Genomic DNA, 18,391 nt, shown 5'->3' with positions numbered 1-18,391 from the left:
AATGCTTCTGTGGTGAAAGTATGAAGAGCTCTGACGTGAAAAATACGATCATGCAGATACTTATTTTTGATTAAAGCTGCTGATGTAAAGATGCTAAAATTCTGTCTTATATTTGAAGACTTGCACACACATGTAAATGACTGACCACTGTAAAAAAAACATTTAGACCACAGAATACTAAAGCTCTGTTTCATTTTATTCTTTTGGCTTTGTGTACTTTAAAACATCAGGAGCGTTGTGGCTTTGTCTAAAACCATAATGAACATTTATGCAAATAAATGTTTATACAGCCTTTTTCAAGCTTTACTTGTAACTGCTGCTGTTTGGTGAGACTCAGTGTTAAGAGCTGCAGAGCATGTTTGCTGTTGGTCTTTGGGTTCAGGGTGATAAGGTAAGTTTGCAGAATGATACCTGAGCACGTTCAGGGGAGTGTGTGAGCGTGTGTGTGTGTGTGTACAGAACGGTTTGGGGCATGCAATTAGGTGTCGAAGCTCTAGTTATTCTCTGTGTGAGGTGCTTTGCATGACTTCTATGCAAACCCATCAGGAGTGTCGCACGTATATGTGCAGATATGTGTGTGTGGCTGATAGCTGAGCTGCTGGAGCACAGAGGAGCGGCTGAACTCTGTATGCTTTGAATAAACTCTGATATCAGCTCTGTGAGCAAAGATAACCAGCAAAGGCAATTGATGCACTGCCCTGTGTCCGTTACTGCTCTTTGGCTCAGCTGGGGGACGGGGGTAGTACTCGTGCTACTCCGCTGCGGTCGGGCTTAATGAGACTGAGCAAAACTTCTGAACCACATGCAAAGTCAGTTCAGTGTCAGTCTAAAGGGATAAACTGTTTGATATAGAAAAAATATCTGGAATATTAGTAGGAATTATAATTTTCCTAAAAAAACCCAGTAGTTGACCACTTGCACATCAGTTTACATCAACAATATTGTCCTAGTAGTTACCACTTAAATTCTTAGTGGTTTTTAAAAACATGTCATATCTGAATTTGCCTGATTATTTAGTCCTAGTCCTGAATGATGAGCTTTAAAACATCAACCCTGTGAAGGATCTTAAATATCATTTACTGTCTACATATAAATGATGTTGTGCTAAAAGCTACATGCCAGCTGCAGAAGGTCAGCAAAGTTTGGGGCATTGTGAGGCTGAAAGTGGAGACACCACCCTTCGTGCTCTTTGGATGCCAGAGCCCCGTGCCCCCTTTTTGGCATGCTGACGAATCTGAGGCTTGACATCATTAGCATGGCGTTTAAGTTGTCTGCTGATTCAAGGGGGGGGGGGGGTTAGTGAACAGTCAACTGTCTGACAGGAATCCTGTGCATGTTTAACCCCAAAAATATACCTGCAGCATGTTTCAATAACAGATTACATGTTGCTAAATCAAAAAATATTTGGTTTGTATTTGTGCCACTAATTCCAGCCAGAAGTTTTTCCCTATAATTCTCATGTTTAGGAAAAGTTTTGGGTCAGACCTGATGCACTTGATCTCTCTCGTTCCTAAACGTGTTTCTGCCTGAACCTGTTTCGTGTCCAGGCTCCCAAGAAGACGACAGCCAAGAAGGAGTCGAAGGAGAAGAGGGAGAGCAATGAGGAGAGCAAGGAGAACCTGAAGGCCAAGTCGGACGACTCGGGAGAGGAGAAGAATGGTGACGACTCCCAGAAGAACGGGCCAAAGAAAAAAGGTGACTGCTACCACACTAGCCATGTTAGCATGCTAAATATCAAGCTAAACATTAGCACATGCTAATGTTAGCATCCAAGTAGGTTCATAGGTCTTATGTTAAACCCAGAGGGTGGATTTCTATATGTTGTTATATAAACTTTAAGGGTATTTAGCAGTGGAGGACAAAGTACTCAATAAAAGTCCTGCATCCAAATGTTACTGCAGTAAAAGTCCAAAAGTACCATCATCCAAATGTACTTGAAGTATCCAAAGTAAAAGTACTCGTTGTGCAGAATGGCCCATTTCACATTAATGTATCTGATATTATTGGATTCTAATTATTGATGATTATTGTGTTGATCACTTTAATGTTGGAGCTGGTAAAGGTGGAGCTGATGTTATAATTTGAAGTACTTTATATACTTGCTGGGATCAATAAAGTCTGATGATCAGACTGTATTTTGTTGGATCCATCTGATCCTGAAAAGGAACTAAAGTTATCAGATAAATGTAGAGCAGGAAAAAGTCCAAGGTTTGACTCTGACATGTAGTGAAGTAGCACAAAACAGAAAGTATTTATACCTCAGAGTTGTACTTAATGCAGTACTTGAGTTATTTTCCATTGCTGCCGTTTGGGATAATTACACCAACACCTGTTTTACATCAACTGTACATGTTGTCTGAGTCTAAACCTGCAGACGTGCTGTAGAAGTGATGAGCTCTTCATGTCTCTTCTCTGACAAAATATCTGTGGAGAGAAGTTTCACAACTCTGATCTCAGCATCGAAGCGACAACAAATGAAATAAGAATCGCTTTAACACTCGTGTCACATTCTGGGCAGGTCAGAAGCATGAACGATTTCACGAAGAGTCGGCAGCTGCTTGATTGTTGTCAGATTTACTTCTGTCAGATCTGGCTCAGATCGTTTACTAAGCTTGTCTTGATACAGCATTTCAAACATCATGGCTTCACTCAGTAACTCAGTGTTACCTGTAGGTCCACATTCCTCTCTTCTTGCTTTCGTTTTCCACTTCACGTTCTCCCTTTCTCTAACCTACTCCGTCAGCACATAGACGCAAGGCCACGTCACTTTACAGGCTGTCATTTCCTTCTTTCCTCTTCCTTTGCCTTTGATATCAGGCGCACACTGACCCACACACCCACACAACACGGCCAGGAGACAGGAGGCCTCTGATCCCCCCTGCTGGGCAGCAGACGTACTGCATCTGACTCCACCAGTAAAAGACTTGTTACTGTTACGCTGCATAAGTTTGACGTTTGCCACGTCCAGTGAATAAATGCTTGTAACACCAGTTTAAACGGTGACACCTGGCAGGTGAACTGGGGAGAGTGGACAATCTGACCATATCTCCCATTTCCTTCTTTTATAGTGGTTTGAAAGGTTTGATTATATTTTTTCCAGAATTTATTCGTTCTGGCAAACAGTCTTTACAAACCCAAGTTTTTCTACTGGCTGAGATGCCAATTCCAATTTTAAAAAGGTGTGTGTGTGTGTGTGTGTGTGTGTGTGTGTGTGTGTGTGTATATATATATATATATATATATATATACACACACACACACAGTGGGTACGGAAAGTATTCAGACCCCTTTAAATTTTTTACTCTTTGTGTCATTGCAGCCATTTGCCAAAATCAAAAAAGTTCATTTTATTTCTCATTAATGTACACTCAGCACCCCATCTTGACAGAAAAAAACAGAAATGTAGAAATTTTTGCAAATTTATTAAAAAAGAAAAACTGAAATATCACATGGTCATAAGTATTCAGACCCTGTGCTCAGTATTGAGTAGAAGCACCTTTAGAGCTAGTACAGCCATGAGTCTTCTTGGGAATGATGCAACAAGTTTTTCACACCTGGATTTGGGGATCCTCTGCCATTCTTCCTTGCAGATCCTCTCCAGTTCTGTCAGGTTGGATGGTGAACGTTGGTGGACAGCCATTTTCAGGTCTCTCCAGAGATGCTCAATTGGGTTTAGGTCAGGGCTCTGGCTGGGCCAGTCAAGAACGGTCACAGAGTTGTTCCGAAGCCACTCCTTTGTTATTTTAGCTGTGTGCTTAGGGTCATTGTCCTGTTGAAAGGTGAACCTTCGGCCCAGTCTGAGGTCCTGAGCACTCTGGAAGAGGTTTTCTTCCAGGATATCTCTGTACTTGGCCACATTCATCTTTCCTTCAGTTGCAACCAGTCGTCCTGTCCCTGCAGCTGAAAAACACCCCCACAACATGATGCTCCCACCACCATGTTTCACTGTAGGGATTGTATTGGGCAGGTGATGAGCAGTGCCTGGTTTTCTCCACACATGCCGCTTAGAATTAATGCCAAAAAGTTCAATCTTGGTCTCATCAGACCAGAGAATCTTATTCCTCATGGTCTGGGAGTCCTTCATGTGGTTTTTGGCAAACTCTATGCAGGCTTTCATGTGTCTTGCACTGAGGAGAGGCTTTCGTCGGGCCACTCTGCCATAAAGCCTGACTGGTGGAGGGCTGCAGTGATAGTTGACTTTGTGGAACTTTCTCCCATCTCCCTACTGCATCTCTGGAGCTCAGCCACAGTGATCTTTGGGTTCTTCTTTACCTCTCTCACCAAGGCTCTTCTCCCACGATTGCTCAGTTTGGCTGGACGGCCAGGTCTAGGAAGAGTTCTGGTCGTCCCAGACTTTTTCCATTTGAGGATTATGGAGGCCACTGTGCTCTTAGGAACCTTGAGTGCTGCAGAAATTCTTTTGTAACCTTGGCCAGATCTGTGCCTTGCCACAATTCTGTCTCTGAGCTCCTTGGGCAGTTCCTTCGACCTCTTGATTCTCATTTGCTCTGACATGCACTGTGAGCTGTAAGGTCTTATATAGACAGGTGTGTGCCTTTCCTAATCAAGTCCAATCAGTTTAATTAAACACAGCTGGACTCCAATGAAGGAGCAGAACCATCTCAAGGAGGATCAGAAGAAATGGACAGCATGTGAGTTAAATATGAGTGTCACTGCAAAGGGTCTGAATACTTATGACCATGTGATATTTCAGTTTTTCTTTTTTAATAAATTTGCAAAAATTTCTACATTTCTGTTTTTTTCTGTCAAGATGGGGTGCTGAGTGTACATTAATGAGAAATAACATGAACTTTTTTGATTTTGGCAAATGGCTGCAATGACACAAAGAGTGAAACATTTAAAGGGGTCTGAATACTTTCCGTACCTACCCTTTTTCTTTCTGTAGTAAAATCTTGCAAACTGTAGTTTGAAAGGATCATTATAAAGTCAATCACTTTAAATCTGAATTAGAGATTAAATAAATCAACTCCTTTCTGCCTCTATACATTGTTATAAACAGGAAACAAACAGAAGTGGGTTCCCCTGATGATCGAGGTGAAGTCCGAGGGTCCCAGAGAGCGCTCGGCCTCACGGAACAACAGCAGGCAGAACGAAAACCCTCGCCTGCCTCCCAACGCCAGGAACGACCTCAGAGGTCAGTCTGTGGTGTCATCATGCAGAGCTGACGTCGCCAGAATGAGGCGGCGTGTGTTCAGCTGCCGGTCTTTGAGAAAAGCACCTGAAAATGACCTTGTGATGACATTTTCCTGCCGCTTTTATATAAAACCAGTGGCAGCAGATAGTCAGTAGCTGCATTGTCTCCGTACGAGCGTATCCGTAGCTGATCTGTCAATGCACATTATCTGATTGAGGCAGCGTGCATGAGTCAGCAGGAGGCTGTGAATAGATTTGTGTGTTCTCACTCATCTGCCACTTCTGCTTTGACAGCTTCTTTATATAAATGTATGAGCTTTTTTTTTTTTTTTTTTTTTTAAATGATTTTCAGCAAGGAAATAATGTAAGTTAGAGACACAGAAGACATTTGATCTGTTGCTGAGGTTGACATCAACTTTCTTCTGTTTGCAAACTGGAATGATTCTGCACGAGCTCAGTTCTGGTGCAGTGTTCTCATAGTGCTGGTTTCTCTGCAGACTGGCACAGTCAAAAGTACGAGAGGGAGTGGCGCGACGACCACGACGAGGTATCCAGTGTGAAGAGTGAGGGGGCGCCTTTCCGCGGAGGCTTCAGAGGTCGTGGGCGTGGACGAGGAAGAGGCCGCGGACGAGGAAGAGGCGGCAGTAGAGGTGTGTTTACCACCATAGAACTTTATGTAGTCGTCTGCCTCGTTTTTGCTTCCTGAAATGAAAAATACTGAGGAATTCATCTCCACACGGTTCAGCTCAGTTACTTACCGGCACAAAAATCTTTCTGCCCTTGTGCTGTTGATATTCAAACAGTTCTTCTGTGTTTAAATTGATTTTTAAATCAATACAGTTTTTGCTCATTACCATACACTCAGTAACCCATAATGACAATGTGACAATATGGATTTAGATATTTTTCCTAGAACATTTCTAAAATGCTGAGTGCTCCAGACAAAACACGTCAGACGGAGCATCTGTCCAGTCTGTTGTTGCAAACACTGAATCAATATGCATCACGATTCATACCTTGTTTAGCTCTGAATTGATTTACAAATGCTAAAAATCACGGAGCGGCACATTAATAGCTACAGTGCGAACATACTGGAGCTGCATCGTTAGTTCATCTTCAGAAAAGAAATCATTTAAGTGCATCTTAAAGACTTGATCTTTAAAAGATGAATGTGGTGGATTATTTTCAATAATAATAATCCTGTCACCAACCGACTAATGTTAGCAGAGAACACACACACACACACACACACACACACACACACACACACACACACACTGCTACAGAACTTCACTTACAGCTCTGGTGAGACAAACAAAGGAACTGGGCTCTGTCAGGTCTAAGGCTGCAGCACAGAAACTGTTCTCCACTGCTGCAGATGGAACAACGCAACTGTTTTGTTCTGTTTGTTTTTTACTTCCCCCTACACTTTACAACACACACAGCAGCTTCCCGAAACATTTAACCAGTTGTGTTAGTCGCTAAGAGTTACACTTAGTCTAGCTGTTAGGTGTCAGTTGCAGCTCAGTGGGCCAGGAACCACAGAGCACTGCTTTGAAAGCAAAACCACGATTGTTGTGACTAGAGAGTCAATTCTGAATCTAATAGTGAGTTTGTCAGAGGACCCCCCCCCCCAGTTGGTCTGTAGAGAAGAAATTGAAGTTGTGACTTAATAAGTGGACTGAAATGTGGGTTTATGAGTCACATGCTGCTGCCCGTGTCTCTCTAAGTGAACATTATGGAGAGAACTCCAACCCTCAGCAGTAGAGCCAACAAGAAGCTGGATGTAATGATATAAAGACTAAAGACTAGAAACTGTAATATACTGATGGTACGTTTCCCCTTTGCAATCACTGAGAAACACAAACTCTCCTCCCAAAATAGTTCTGGTGGGTGTGGTTAGGCAGTTGAACACAACATGTTATTGTTTAGGTTGTGGACAGGAGAAACCTCCACTGAGGCACAGAACCGTCTGAACTGTAAGCTCGTGTGTCCTACGTAGTTTTGCTGGTGTTTTGGAGAGTGACCCTGATCAGGCCCCACTGAGTCTACAGTGAAAATAAAAATATGCAATAACAACCAGAGAGTGTTGGAATGAGGAAAGGCTTTGGATCCAGCAGGAGAAGCAGGTTTCCCTGAAGTCCTGTTGGTTTTGGCAGGATTTCTGCCTGTCCTCCCCTCTATTGTTCCCTCTTTTCATACACGTTGTCCGCCCTCCCCTCCACTCACTGTTTTCCTCCTCCCCTCCCCAGGCTCAGGGAGAGAGAAGCTTTTTAATTTTTACTACAGGGAAGATAAAACAGGGGAAGTAATGAGTCGTCCACTTTAGTCGTCCAGTCTCTGCAGTTTCCTCGAGGGCGCATTGACTTTCGCCGAAGAGACGGTCCAAGTTAATGCTCAGCACATGAACGTTGTATGTTTGTGCACTCCTGCGTATTCACTGCACTCACACAATGACACATTTCTGTATTTGTAGGGTTTTTTTTTTTTTGGGTTTATTCTCCAAACCCTTTTTAAGTCATTTGGATAATATTTTTATGTTTTTCTCCTGAATGGAGCCAGAATCCGCCTCCATAGAGACGTTGATTTTAAATCTTTACAAATACAACAGATGTTTATTTTTTATATTCTTCTCGAATTGTTGGATTATTGTTGTATTAACTTGCAGCAGCCTGTCTCTCCCCGTCTCCTCGCATTTCAAACCAAACACATTTTTACAATAGTAGCGTTAATCTCAAGAATCAGACTCTGTGCAAACACTGCCTGTTGACATGTATGGAAACTATTACAAATAACCGACTGTTCCCGTCCTGTCCAGGCCACTATGATTACCACTACGGCTACAAGTCCTACGATATGAAGGACGGACCCTACGGCCAGAAGTTCAGCAACGCGGTGACCTACTACTATGACAACATGAGCAGCAACGATCTTTACTCTGTTGACCAGGACCTGCTGAAGGACTACATCAAGAGGCAGATGTAAGTTTCGCTTCTTTCAGGTAAATGTGGTTGTGTTGCAGGCTATAGATGTACCATGCAGACGTGCTGCAGACCTGATGAGCTCTTCATGTCTCTTCTCTGACCACACATCAGTGGAGAGAACTTACACAGTTCTGATCTCAGCATTCAGGGTTTTAAAAGAAATTTGATCATGTCATCAAGAAATGACTCTCTCAAACTAAAAGGACGCTGCTCTGGACTAAACCCCTGTAGTGCCTCTCATCCTCCCATGTGTGGAAGCAGAAACATGTTGGGTGATGTTGAAAACATATGTGTTTGCAGAGAGTACTACTTCAGCCTGGACAACCTGGAGCGAGACTTTTTCCTCCGCAGGAAGATGGACCAGGAGGGCTTCCTTCCCATCGGACTCATCGCCAGTTTCCATAGAGTGCAAGCCCTCACCACTGACATCAACCTCATCCTGGAAGTAAGAATAGTTCCCCTTTTAGAAAAGGAAGCCATGATCTGTTTTTTAACCGCATCAGATCAGCAGTTTTTACTGTATTGAACAGTTGGAAACAGTTTTCTTGATGGCACAAATTATAGAGCTCTGATTGTGAAAAACAAGATGTCAGGTACATTTGCAGCCTCTAAAACACAGTGACACATAACTCAGTTCACTGTCACGTCTGTTCACAGAAAATGAAGCGAGGACTATTTTGATAATGGATTAATCACAAAAATCTGCTCAAATTGAACATTTCACTCTTTGTTGTGACCTGCATCCTGTGTGTTTATTTGATGTGTGGCCACTTATTGTTCAACGTGCCCGGTTGGTTTTTCAATAATTGAAATTGCTCCAGAGTTCCTTTATGCAGACAGTGCCGTGTCCCTCGCTGACCCATTGTCTCTCCTCTCAGGCTTTGAAGGACAGTAAGGAAGTGGAGCTGATAGACATGAAGATCCGCCGGAAGGTGGATCCAGAGAAGTGGCCGCTGCCGGGGCTGACGATGCCAAACCACACCCACACCGACTTCTCCCAGCTCATCAACTGCCCCGAGTTTGTCCCCCGACAAATGGTTGACGAGCCCAGAGGTGAGTGTGAAAGTGTGGCTCTGCTTTATTCTGATTATTAGTATAATAAGTATTTGGAAACATTTTGCTATTACTGTTTTATCATGAGGTTTGTGGATTCAGATAACACACAGGAACCATCATTTCCACAGTAGCACATGTAATCATATGAAATGTACTCTCTGTGGCTGCCGCAGGGTCTCCCAGGTCGTCCTCACCGGTGCAGCTGCAGACCAAGACTGAACCAGACATATCCAACCTAAAGACGATGCCCAAGGGCCTGTCTGCCAGCCTCCCTGACCTGGACTCTGAGTCCTGGATTGAGGTGAAGAAGAGGCCTAGGCCGTCCCCGGCCAGACCCAAGGTCAGCACAGAGAAGGTGAAGCTCAGTGCACAAAGTGAAATGTTTTAGTAAATCTAATGAACAGCTGCAGTTGTTTCATTGCTCTGAAATCCGTCAGTCTTAACCATGACACATACATTTAATTTCACTCATCATTTATCTCAGGTTTTCTATTCAACAGGTTTTGTGCCAAACTGGTGCTGAAACTTTTTCTATAATCAGTTGTTTGTAATTGAGGAAAAAAAAGTTACAAAACAATATTTTTTATGGGTTTAATATAAATATCTTCACGTTTTGGCCTGTTGTTTTCACATGATTCAGTTTGAATGTATCTGATAATGAAACGGATCATTTAGGAACAGTCCTGTGACATGAAGCATTATCAGTCATTATCAATACCTTTTGTTTTTACAGCCACACTCAGTTAAAAAATGCAGCATTAAACATGTTTCATTTTGTGTCATGCCTGTTTTTTTGTTGTTTTTTTTTTTGCACGTAAAAGTAAAGATCAACTTTCCTCCATCATATTAACTTTCTGTCCTCATTCCTCCACCCATTCACGTCCGTCCACCACCTCCTGTGTACTTGTTTGATGTGGGTCCCCTGGTTGCAGCAGAAGGAGAAGGACGATTTGATTCGCTCCCCGGTGCCTCAGCCCGGCTCCTCGCCCTCCGCTGCTACCTCAGGAAACAAGGTGTGTGTGAACCGTCCTTTAATCCTGATCCAGAACTTTGAACTTCACACAATCAGGTTTAAAGATATTTAATATTCACTGATGTTAAATCATCTCATTTGAGAAGCTACAAACAAACATGTTGCTACTTCTTGTTCTTTGCAGTTGTGATGAAACAGTCACTTCTTTTTTTTTTTTTTAAATTTGATGTGAACTCTGATCAGGACGGAGTGGAGCAGGATGAGCCGGAGGAGCTGGACTTCATGTTCGATGAGGAGATGGAGCAGATGGACGGGCGACGCAACACCTTCACCGATTGGTCGGACGAGGACTCGGACGGCGAGATCGACGACCGCGACGTCAATAAGATCCTGATCGTGACGCAGACGCCGCCCTACCTGAGGAAGCACCCAGGGGGCGACCGCACGGGTCACCATACGTCACGAGCCAAACTGACCAGCGAGCTGGCCAAGGTGATCAACGACGGGCTCTTCTATTATGAGCAGGACCTGTGGGACGACACGTACGAGCCCGAGTACGCCACCATCAAGGTGAGGCCGCTTCTCTTGGACGACAGTAGCTGTGTTTCCATGGAGCCTAATATTCCACTAATAATGGGAATAACACCCAGTCAGAATAAAACTGCATCATGTGACCGCCCCAGTGGGAACAGGCTGTCCCAGTCCGACCCAATCAGAAGGACTTTTCAATGGGAATGAGAGGTGTAGTGTAAATATTGGCCGTGGAAACACTTGACCTGACTGTTTGTCTTTTAACTTGATGTTATGTGTTTGGTTTCAAGTCGACACTGACAAAACATTTATAGAGTAGATGAAGAAAGTAAAAATGCTGCTGATGAGGCTTAAACAGGTTAAACTCCAGTTTATTCATCAGAATGAACAGATTTCTTTGTTTTTATTTGGGGTGAGACGTCGCTGTTAATGAGAACCTCCACTGTCAGTGAGAGTTTTAGGATCACGTAGTCTGCCTAATAATTACTGGTCAGGTGACTATTCCAGAAAAAAGGCTCTTTTTACAGCTTCCACCTTTGTCATAGTGGACATGTTTCTGCTCAAGACCAGATCCTGAGCAGGTTTATTCTGCTTCAGCTGGAGCTGTTTCTGGACGTGGAATCGGACACAGAACAGTGTTTGGTTTGTTCACCTTTTGTTGGCATCGCTGACTGTTGTTGCATTGTTGTAGTCTTTGTGTGAGCTTCACGTGCTCGCCGGCACATCGAGCACCGTGTGGACACAATAGACGAAGCTTGTTTATAAATAGACCCGACATATGAAGTGACCCGCTGCAGGGGGAGGCGGAGATGGACACTCAGAGATCTGAGGGCACTTGCTGGAGTGAAGAGGGGACTGTGAGTTGTTTTATTAGCAGGACTTAACTTGACCCAGCTGGGTGGTGCTTCAGGTCTGTTGATGATCCATGTGTTAACATTTCCTTTAATGCCCAGGGTAATTATTATCTGTGCTTGGATATTGATTAGAGCATATACTGCACAATTACACCCAGACTCTTGATATGTTTACTGGGTTTCCATAAGTCTCCTTAAACATCGGCATCTGAAATACCACCAAGAGACTGACTCTACTGTATCTTCTCCCTTTTACAGCAAGAGGTGGAGAACTTCAAGAAGGTCCACCTGATCAGTCGTGAACAGTTTGACTGCCTGACCCCCGAACCCCCTGTTGACCCCAACCAGGAGGTGCCCCCAGGCCCCCCACGTCCCCAGCAGAGTAAGGACATGGAAACACACAGGACGATTGTCTTTACAGGCAAAACACTGTTGAGGCGTAAAACTGTGATGGATTTATTTATTTATTTTGAAGAGTTTTCCACCTAAAAATGAACCTAACACACAAGTGAAACAAGTCGGATTCCTGTTGGAAGCTGTTTCTGTATTTATTTAATGTTTGCTCCTCCACAACAAATCTCTCTCCTCCCACCTTCAGTCCCCACAGACGCTTTGGCGAACAAACTCTTCGGTGCTCCTGAGCCCTCCTCCACAGCTCGCTCGCTCCCAACTACTGTGCCTGACTCGCCCAACTACCGCAACGCACGTACCCCCCGCACGCCTCGCACGCCGCACCGGAAGGACCCGACTATGACGCCGCGCTTCTACCCTGTGGTGAAAGAGAGTCGGCCCGTTGATGCCAAGGTGAGACGGCTGCCGTCTGACGGTTAAACCGGGGTTTTTTGGTGGAAATGTGCTGTTTGCTGAGATAAATAACACGATGAATAAACGTTTGTAGCTGGTTAATGACAGCTCAGTGACTTTCAGCCCACATGTACAACATTTTTCCTGTACCATTCCAGACACCCAGGAAGAGGAAGACCCGACACAGCTCCAACCCGCCCATGGAGTGTCATGTTGGCTGGGTGATGGACTCCAGAGAGCACCGCTCCCGCACCGCCTCCGTCAGGTGAGACTCACTGTAGCGATTCTTTAAAATCCAAAACAGTTTTTGGCTGATTTTACCTGTTGGTGGAAAAACAACTTCTCTTACAGCTGTAGAAGCTTCATATAAATGAAATTTACTTTGTCAGGTTAAGGAAGAAGCCACTTGAATTTTTATTTTAGCCTTTATCGTGTTTGCTCCAGCTTAACATCAGTCCTTACCTGGTTGTTCTGACTGTTCTCTATCTCTTCCTCCACCCTCCCTTCCCAGCTCTAACGCCAGCCCGTCAGAGGGCACCCCCGCCCTGGGGAACATTGGTTGCACGCCCCAGTCCCTCCCCAAGTTCCAGCACCCATCACACGAGCTGCTCAAGGAAAACGGCTTCACGCAACACGTTTACCACAAGTACCGCCGGCGCTGCTTAAATGGTACACGCCCGATTTCTTATTTTATGTTACTTTGTCCTGTTCAGACGTGCGTCTTTTCTTCTTCATGATCATAGAACAAAACCCTCTGTTCATGTTTATCATTATTTATACTTATTATATTTATACTTTTTCTCCTCCAATCAGAACGGAAGCGGCTAGGAATTGGCCAGTCGCAGGAGATGAACACTCTCTTCCGTTTCTGGTCGTTTTTCCTGCGGGATCACTTCAACAGGAAGATGTATGAAGAGTTCAGACAGCTGGTGGTTGAGGATGGGAAAGAAGGATACAGGTAAAGACCAGTGGTGGAGGGGTGGATGGAGACAGGTGCACAGCAAAAGAGACATCAGGGAGTTTGTCCAGCTCCAGAATCAAATGAGTCTTAATATTTAATGGAGCTCTGAAGATGCCCAAACCTTTTCTGTTCTAATTATGTTTTTAAAAAACCCACCAGTTCAGTCCAGCTGATAAAAATCAGTTGAGGATCCTTTTTAACTTGAATAAATTCACTGTCCAAATCTGTTTTCCATTGCTCTTCCGCTCAACATGTGTGTGTGTTGTAGGTACGGTTTGGAGTGCCTGTTCAGGTACTACAGCTACGGCCTGGAGAAGAAGTTCAGGCCTGACATCTTTAAGGACTTCCAGGAGGAGACCATAAAGGACTATGAGGCTGGTGAGTTAACCTGACCAGATGTTGATTAAAACACGCTGAGCCACCAGTGAAAGTCTAAGATGGGGAAGGTTTGCTTTCTAATTGCATTTCTGTCTCCTGTTCTCAGGCCAGCTTTATGGGCTGGAGAAGTTCTGGGCCTTCCTCAAATACTCCAAAGCCAAGAACTTGGAGATCGACCCTAAGCTGCAGGGGCATCTGAGCAAATTTAAACGCCTGGAAGATTTCAGAATTGATGTGAGTAGAACATCCTTAATAAAGTAAGAAATTGTGTTTTGTTCTTTTTGTTGTGTTCTGATCTGATCTGCACCCTGGTTACTTCTGGTTCCAGCCACCTATGGAGGAAGGAGGCCGCAGAAGGCATTCATCCAGCGGGGACGGTCGCCGCCAACACCCCTCTCAGCCCTCCAGCCGACCCCTCACCCAGGGTCCCACCGCCAAGGATGATGCCAAACCCACCAGTCAGAAAAACCCCACCCCCACCCCCAACACTGACCCCGCACCAAATGCCAAGACACTGAAATAAGTCCACACACAAGCCGGCCCACCCGGATCAACTCAGCCACAAGTCGCCGGTTCCATCTGCCCCACAGAAGGGGTGAGGGGCATCCAGGGGTTCATTCAAGCTTGGAAATAGTTATTTTCCTGCAACAACTTTTAATTGAAAATTAAGGAAGAAAATAAACACTGCTTGGTTTATTAATTAGTTTCAAGTTTTTGAGGAAAAAAGACCGTTTGTCTCAATGAGACAGAGTGGAGCAGGTGTCAAGCTTTGTTTTTTTTTTTTATTATTATTATTTTTAATGCACCATTGTGAGTTAACATGGTGGATGGATTACCAGTATCCTGGAATTATCTTTTTTTTTCTTCACCTTGACCTCCCTCTCTGTCAATGGGACCCCTCTTTGATCGTCACTGTGCTGCTGGCTGAAAGATATTTGATTCCTTGCCCAGATCTCCGATTAATGATTATTTCTTCGGCATGTGGTGGGACTTGGGACTTGGACATACTTTGACCTGGACAGAGCATCTTAACCCCCCCCCCCCGAGCAGCCCACTAGAGGCCGCGCTGATCCCAACATCCAAACGGACCAAAGTGGTTTGAACCGAGCGACTGACATTTCCATCCGCAGGCCCAGGAGAGCTCTCAGCTGAGGGGCTAGAAATTAGAAATATTTGATTTACTTTATGACTGGACATCGAGGGGAAAACATTAAAGAACCAAATGACAGAAAGAGAGGAAAGACTTGTACCACCCTCTCAGCATGGACTCAGTCATTGAAAGTTGCCTTATTTTAATGGTTTTACTGCTTCTAACTTGTGCCCGCCACCTTATTGTCAATTGTACAGCATTGAAATTCCCCATATATGTGGTCATTCTTTCCAGTGGAGGCCACCAGGTGGTGCAGGAGACAGTTCTCCACCCCCCCCACACTCATCCATCATTTTTCCCTAGCTGTCCTTCAAGTGTTATTCGGTCTGTTACAAGTCCAATTATTCATCCCTGTGTTTGCGAGTTGTGGCTTTTTGTGCTGAAACACACCAGCCTGGTGGATGTTTGTCGCCTTTTTCCTCCTCCCCCTCCTCCAAGAAAAAAAAAAAAAACACTTGGGAGAACTCCAGATGATCTCCCTTTGGGTGCTTCCTGACTTTCTGTGCTCCTTCACCTCCCCTGCATTAATCTGTTCATTCATCCGTTTGCCATCCATCCATCAGTCGACCATCGGTGGCGCTACCGGACTGGAATCATCAATCTGCATTACTTGAAGACGCGATGGTTATGAGGAGAACTGTCGTGCTCTGTTGCAGGTGCTTTGGGTGGAGAAAAGGATCAAATGTTTGGCCTCTGACTTCTCTGTTAAACTGAAGTTGACTCGGCCGACCCGCTGCTGAACGGGGCTGACCGGGCCTCACGTGCCCGTCGCCTCTTCCTGTTTCACACACAGACATGCACGTCACTTACAGGCATGAACGCTAACAGGTGTAGTCGCACGCAGGTACAGATGTAGCAGCGTGAACAAGCTGGATAGTAAAAACACGCCTCAGTGTCTTGTTTCATTTTGGACAGAAGTTCAAGACTTGATTGTTCGTTCACACTGCTGTGTTCAGTTGTTGCTGTTCGTAAATTCAGCTGTGTGAATTTTTCAATCTTTATCCAGCTCCAGTACTGATGATATCAGATAGTAGAGTGATTTTCTTTTCCTCCACTAATGTAAATGTGAATTTGACCGATGAAGAGAAATGATTACAGCTCCCTGCTTCTTGTTTTGTTGTTCGTAGAACAGATTATATATTTGCCTTACATGTGTATGTATTCTAATGTTTTTTTGTTTTTTTTAATGGTCCCATCATTCTGTTTTAGTGCTTTTAAATTTTAATTTGCAGTGTTTCTATTGTTATGTTGGAAATAGGGTTTGTATCTGGCTGTTTTAACATCTGGGGATTTCAGAAATGGAAACTTAGTTCAAAGGGAAAGATGGGAATTCAATACAAAAAGAATTTGTAAGCTTATCGTGTTTGATGTTGTAAAGGTGTTTGCCAGGATGACACAGCAGCGTTTTGAGCAACAAACTTTAACATGACTCAAACTAATTATTAGATCTTCAGACTCTGGGTTTTCTGCAGATAATATATCTGCAGAATCTGAATTGTGGATTGAATTGAACAAAATGTTTGGGGAAAAACACCAGTTTGTGTAGAAATGGGCTAACCCTTATTCTGTAGACATACTGCAGTATTTTTTTGCTTTAGAGAACAGTTGCATTATTGAAAATCATCACCTGCTTTTGAGGAATTGGATTTAAAAAAAAAAGTCTCTTTTATAGATGAAACTGAATGAGTTTGGTGTAAAAAGCACTCAGCCACTTAGTTGATGTTCCAGCTGAGTGGAGGTGAATATCACATCGTCTCGTCAGCGTTTCTGTTATTCACCTTTTTCTTTTAAATCCAGAAACATGAGAATGCAAAGCTGTACTTGCTCAACCCCCCCCTTAATGTCTTGTTGGTTTGTCTTCAGGGAGATCTGGTTCAGTTTCACATAATTACAGCTGATACATCAAATTTTTTACTGGAGGTTTAGAGACAGAAAAAAATAAGAGCTATAAAAGTTTGAGACAAGAACTCTGCTTTTCCCAAAGCCAGTGAAGGCCTTTGAATGGGCAAGCTGGTGACTGACTGCAAACACAACGGGCTGCCACTGGGCGGCCCATGTCCTCCGACAGTCACACGGTCCCTCCCTCAAATGCGATCATTGCCTGCCGTCAACTGGCACTAAACATTTGGGGGTTTTCAGGTGTTTTGGGAGTTTTCTGCCTTCTCTATCAGCTTAGAACTGCTGCTAGCTGTCCAAACAAACTGCAGGGGGTGCCGCAGCCTCCACATTTTACAGACTTGGCCGAAAGGCCGGACACTGGAAAGATGAGTGATGGAATATGGGAAAGGAGGGAGGAGCAGAAAGAGAGAGAACCTGACTGGGTTTTGTGATGTTGCTGAGAGGAATATGGCTGGTTATGATGTCTGGAGACTGAAGAAAAGGACAAAATTCCATAAAGCCATATGAATAAGAAACAACTGTATATGAACCATTAAAATCGTTCATTACTTTACAATATCCTAGGCTTGTCTTGAGGAAAAAAGATGAAAATGAGGAAAAAGAACAAAAAAAAAATACATAAAATGGAAAAATGTAAAATACTTGAATGAGATCTTGTATTATAACATTTAATATTCATAATATCTGCTTTGTAGGCTGATGTGATTCGCTATTAGTGTTATTTGTAATTTGTAGTAATTATGCTTTCCTTTAATAAAGAAAAAAAACACAAAATGGACAAAAAAACCTCAAACAGACTGTTGAGTGATTTTCTGTTTAGCTCCCTGTCTGAGAGTTTTGATATATTTTTGTAAATTCTGTAGTACTTTTAATATTTTAATATTATTAGACAGAGGCGCTATTGGGTCCTAGCCTTTGACATCAGGCACCGCATTGGGCAGCTGAGGGGTCCTAAGACTGGAGCATTGGCGGGAGTCGTACTTCCGTATTATTCACGTTATTCTACGTTTGTGAAGAAGGTGAGTTTTAACGACCCGCTAATGGCCGTTAATCGATTTTATTGTTGTGTAAATGTTTTATTTTAGCGTGTTACACATTTGTTGTTTAGCGCTATGTACTGTAGCCACTATAATAAGCTAGCTAGCTATGCTAAAGCTAGCGAACATGTTTTGATGTCGTATTTTCATTTATTCCAGGAAACCAGACCACAACAGAACCGAACCGACTTCAACATAATATCTGACCTGCAAATAGAAAGTTACATAAACCAGACTTTCTGTGTTTCTACGTTAAAGCAGAAGAAACTGTTCCACCGTGTCCAGCCTCGCTCTCTTACCGGAGTAAGAGCCCCAGTTCTCCGCAATATTGGTCCTTCGAGCCGGATTATCTCACCCGCTCCATCACAATGAGGACAGTAATAACTGACAGTGGCGCAGTAGGATGGCCACGACAGCTGCCAGTGAACCTCCAGGGCTACCAGGTCAATCCTCCCTCAATCCCCGCCAGCTATTGCTGCACAACCAGTGTACCAGCCACAAACCTACCAGCAACATCAGCTTCTACACCTTTTCTCCAGCTTCAGCGTCTCTCAGCACAGCCGGCATACCAGCCGCAAGCCTACCAGCCAGCCTTCTGTTGCCACAGTTC

General features: G+C 43.9%; 1 protein-coding gene across 5 annotated transcripts in view; it reads left to right on the top strand.

Moving 5' to 3' along the window:
• Positions 1 to 17,537, top strand: part of larp1 (La ribonucleoprotein 1, translational regulator) — a 39,833-nt gene extending 22,296 nt beyond the window's left edge. For 2 of the 5 annotated variants that reach the window (XM_026327539.1, XM_026327535.1), the window contains 17 exons: positions 1,548 to 1,695; positions 5,021 to 5,155; positions 5,652 to 5,804; positions 7,973 to 8,135; positions 8,439 to 8,583; positions 9,017 to 9,191; positions 9,368 to 9,549; positions 10,127 to 10,207; positions 10,411 to 10,737; positions 11,811 to 11,934; positions 12,151 to 12,356; positions 12,515 to 12,621; positions 12,868 to 13,025; positions 13,170 to 13,314; positions 13,586 to 13,695; positions 13,802 to 13,929; positions 14,024 to 17,537. In XM_026327539.1, the coding sequence (XP_026183324.1) occupies positions 1,548 to 1,695; positions 5,021 to 5,155; positions 5,652 to 5,804; positions 7,973 to 8,135; positions 8,439 to 8,583; positions 9,017 to 9,191; positions 9,368 to 9,549; positions 10,127 to 10,207; positions 10,411 to 10,737; positions 11,811 to 11,934; positions 12,151 to 12,356; positions 12,515 to 12,621; positions 12,868 to 13,025; positions 13,170 to 13,314; positions 13,586 to 13,695; positions 13,802 to 13,929; positions 14,024 to 14,218 (2,682 nt within the window). In that variant the 3' untranslated portion in view covers positions 14,219 to 17,537. The remainder of the gene's footprint in view (positions 1 to 1,547; positions 1,696 to 5,020; positions 5,156 to 5,651; positions 5,805 to 7,972; positions 8,136 to 8,438; positions 8,584 to 9,016; positions 9,192 to 9,367; positions 9,550 to 10,126; positions 10,208 to 10,410; positions 10,738 to 11,810; positions 11,935 to 12,150; positions 12,357 to 12,514; positions 12,622 to 12,867; positions 13,026 to 13,169; positions 13,315 to 13,585; positions 13,696 to 13,801; positions 13,930 to 14,023) is intronic. The other 3 variants (XM_026327538.1, XM_026327537.1, XM_026327536.1) reach the window with 3 other exon arrangements.
• The last annotated feature ends 854 nt before the right edge of the window (positions 17,538 to 18,391 follow it).

The sequence above is a fragment of the Mastacembelus armatus genome, chromosome 14 (genome assembly GCF_900324485.2).
Source record: "Mastacembelus armatus chromosome 14, fMasArm1.2, whole genome shotgun sequence".
Taxonomy (NCBI): domain Eukaryota; kingdom Metazoa; phylum Chordata; class Actinopteri; order Synbranchiformes; family Mastacembelidae; genus Mastacembelus; species Mastacembelus armatus.
Note: the sequence above shows the minus strand (reverse complement) of the source record. Positions and strands in the feature narration are given on the sequence as shown.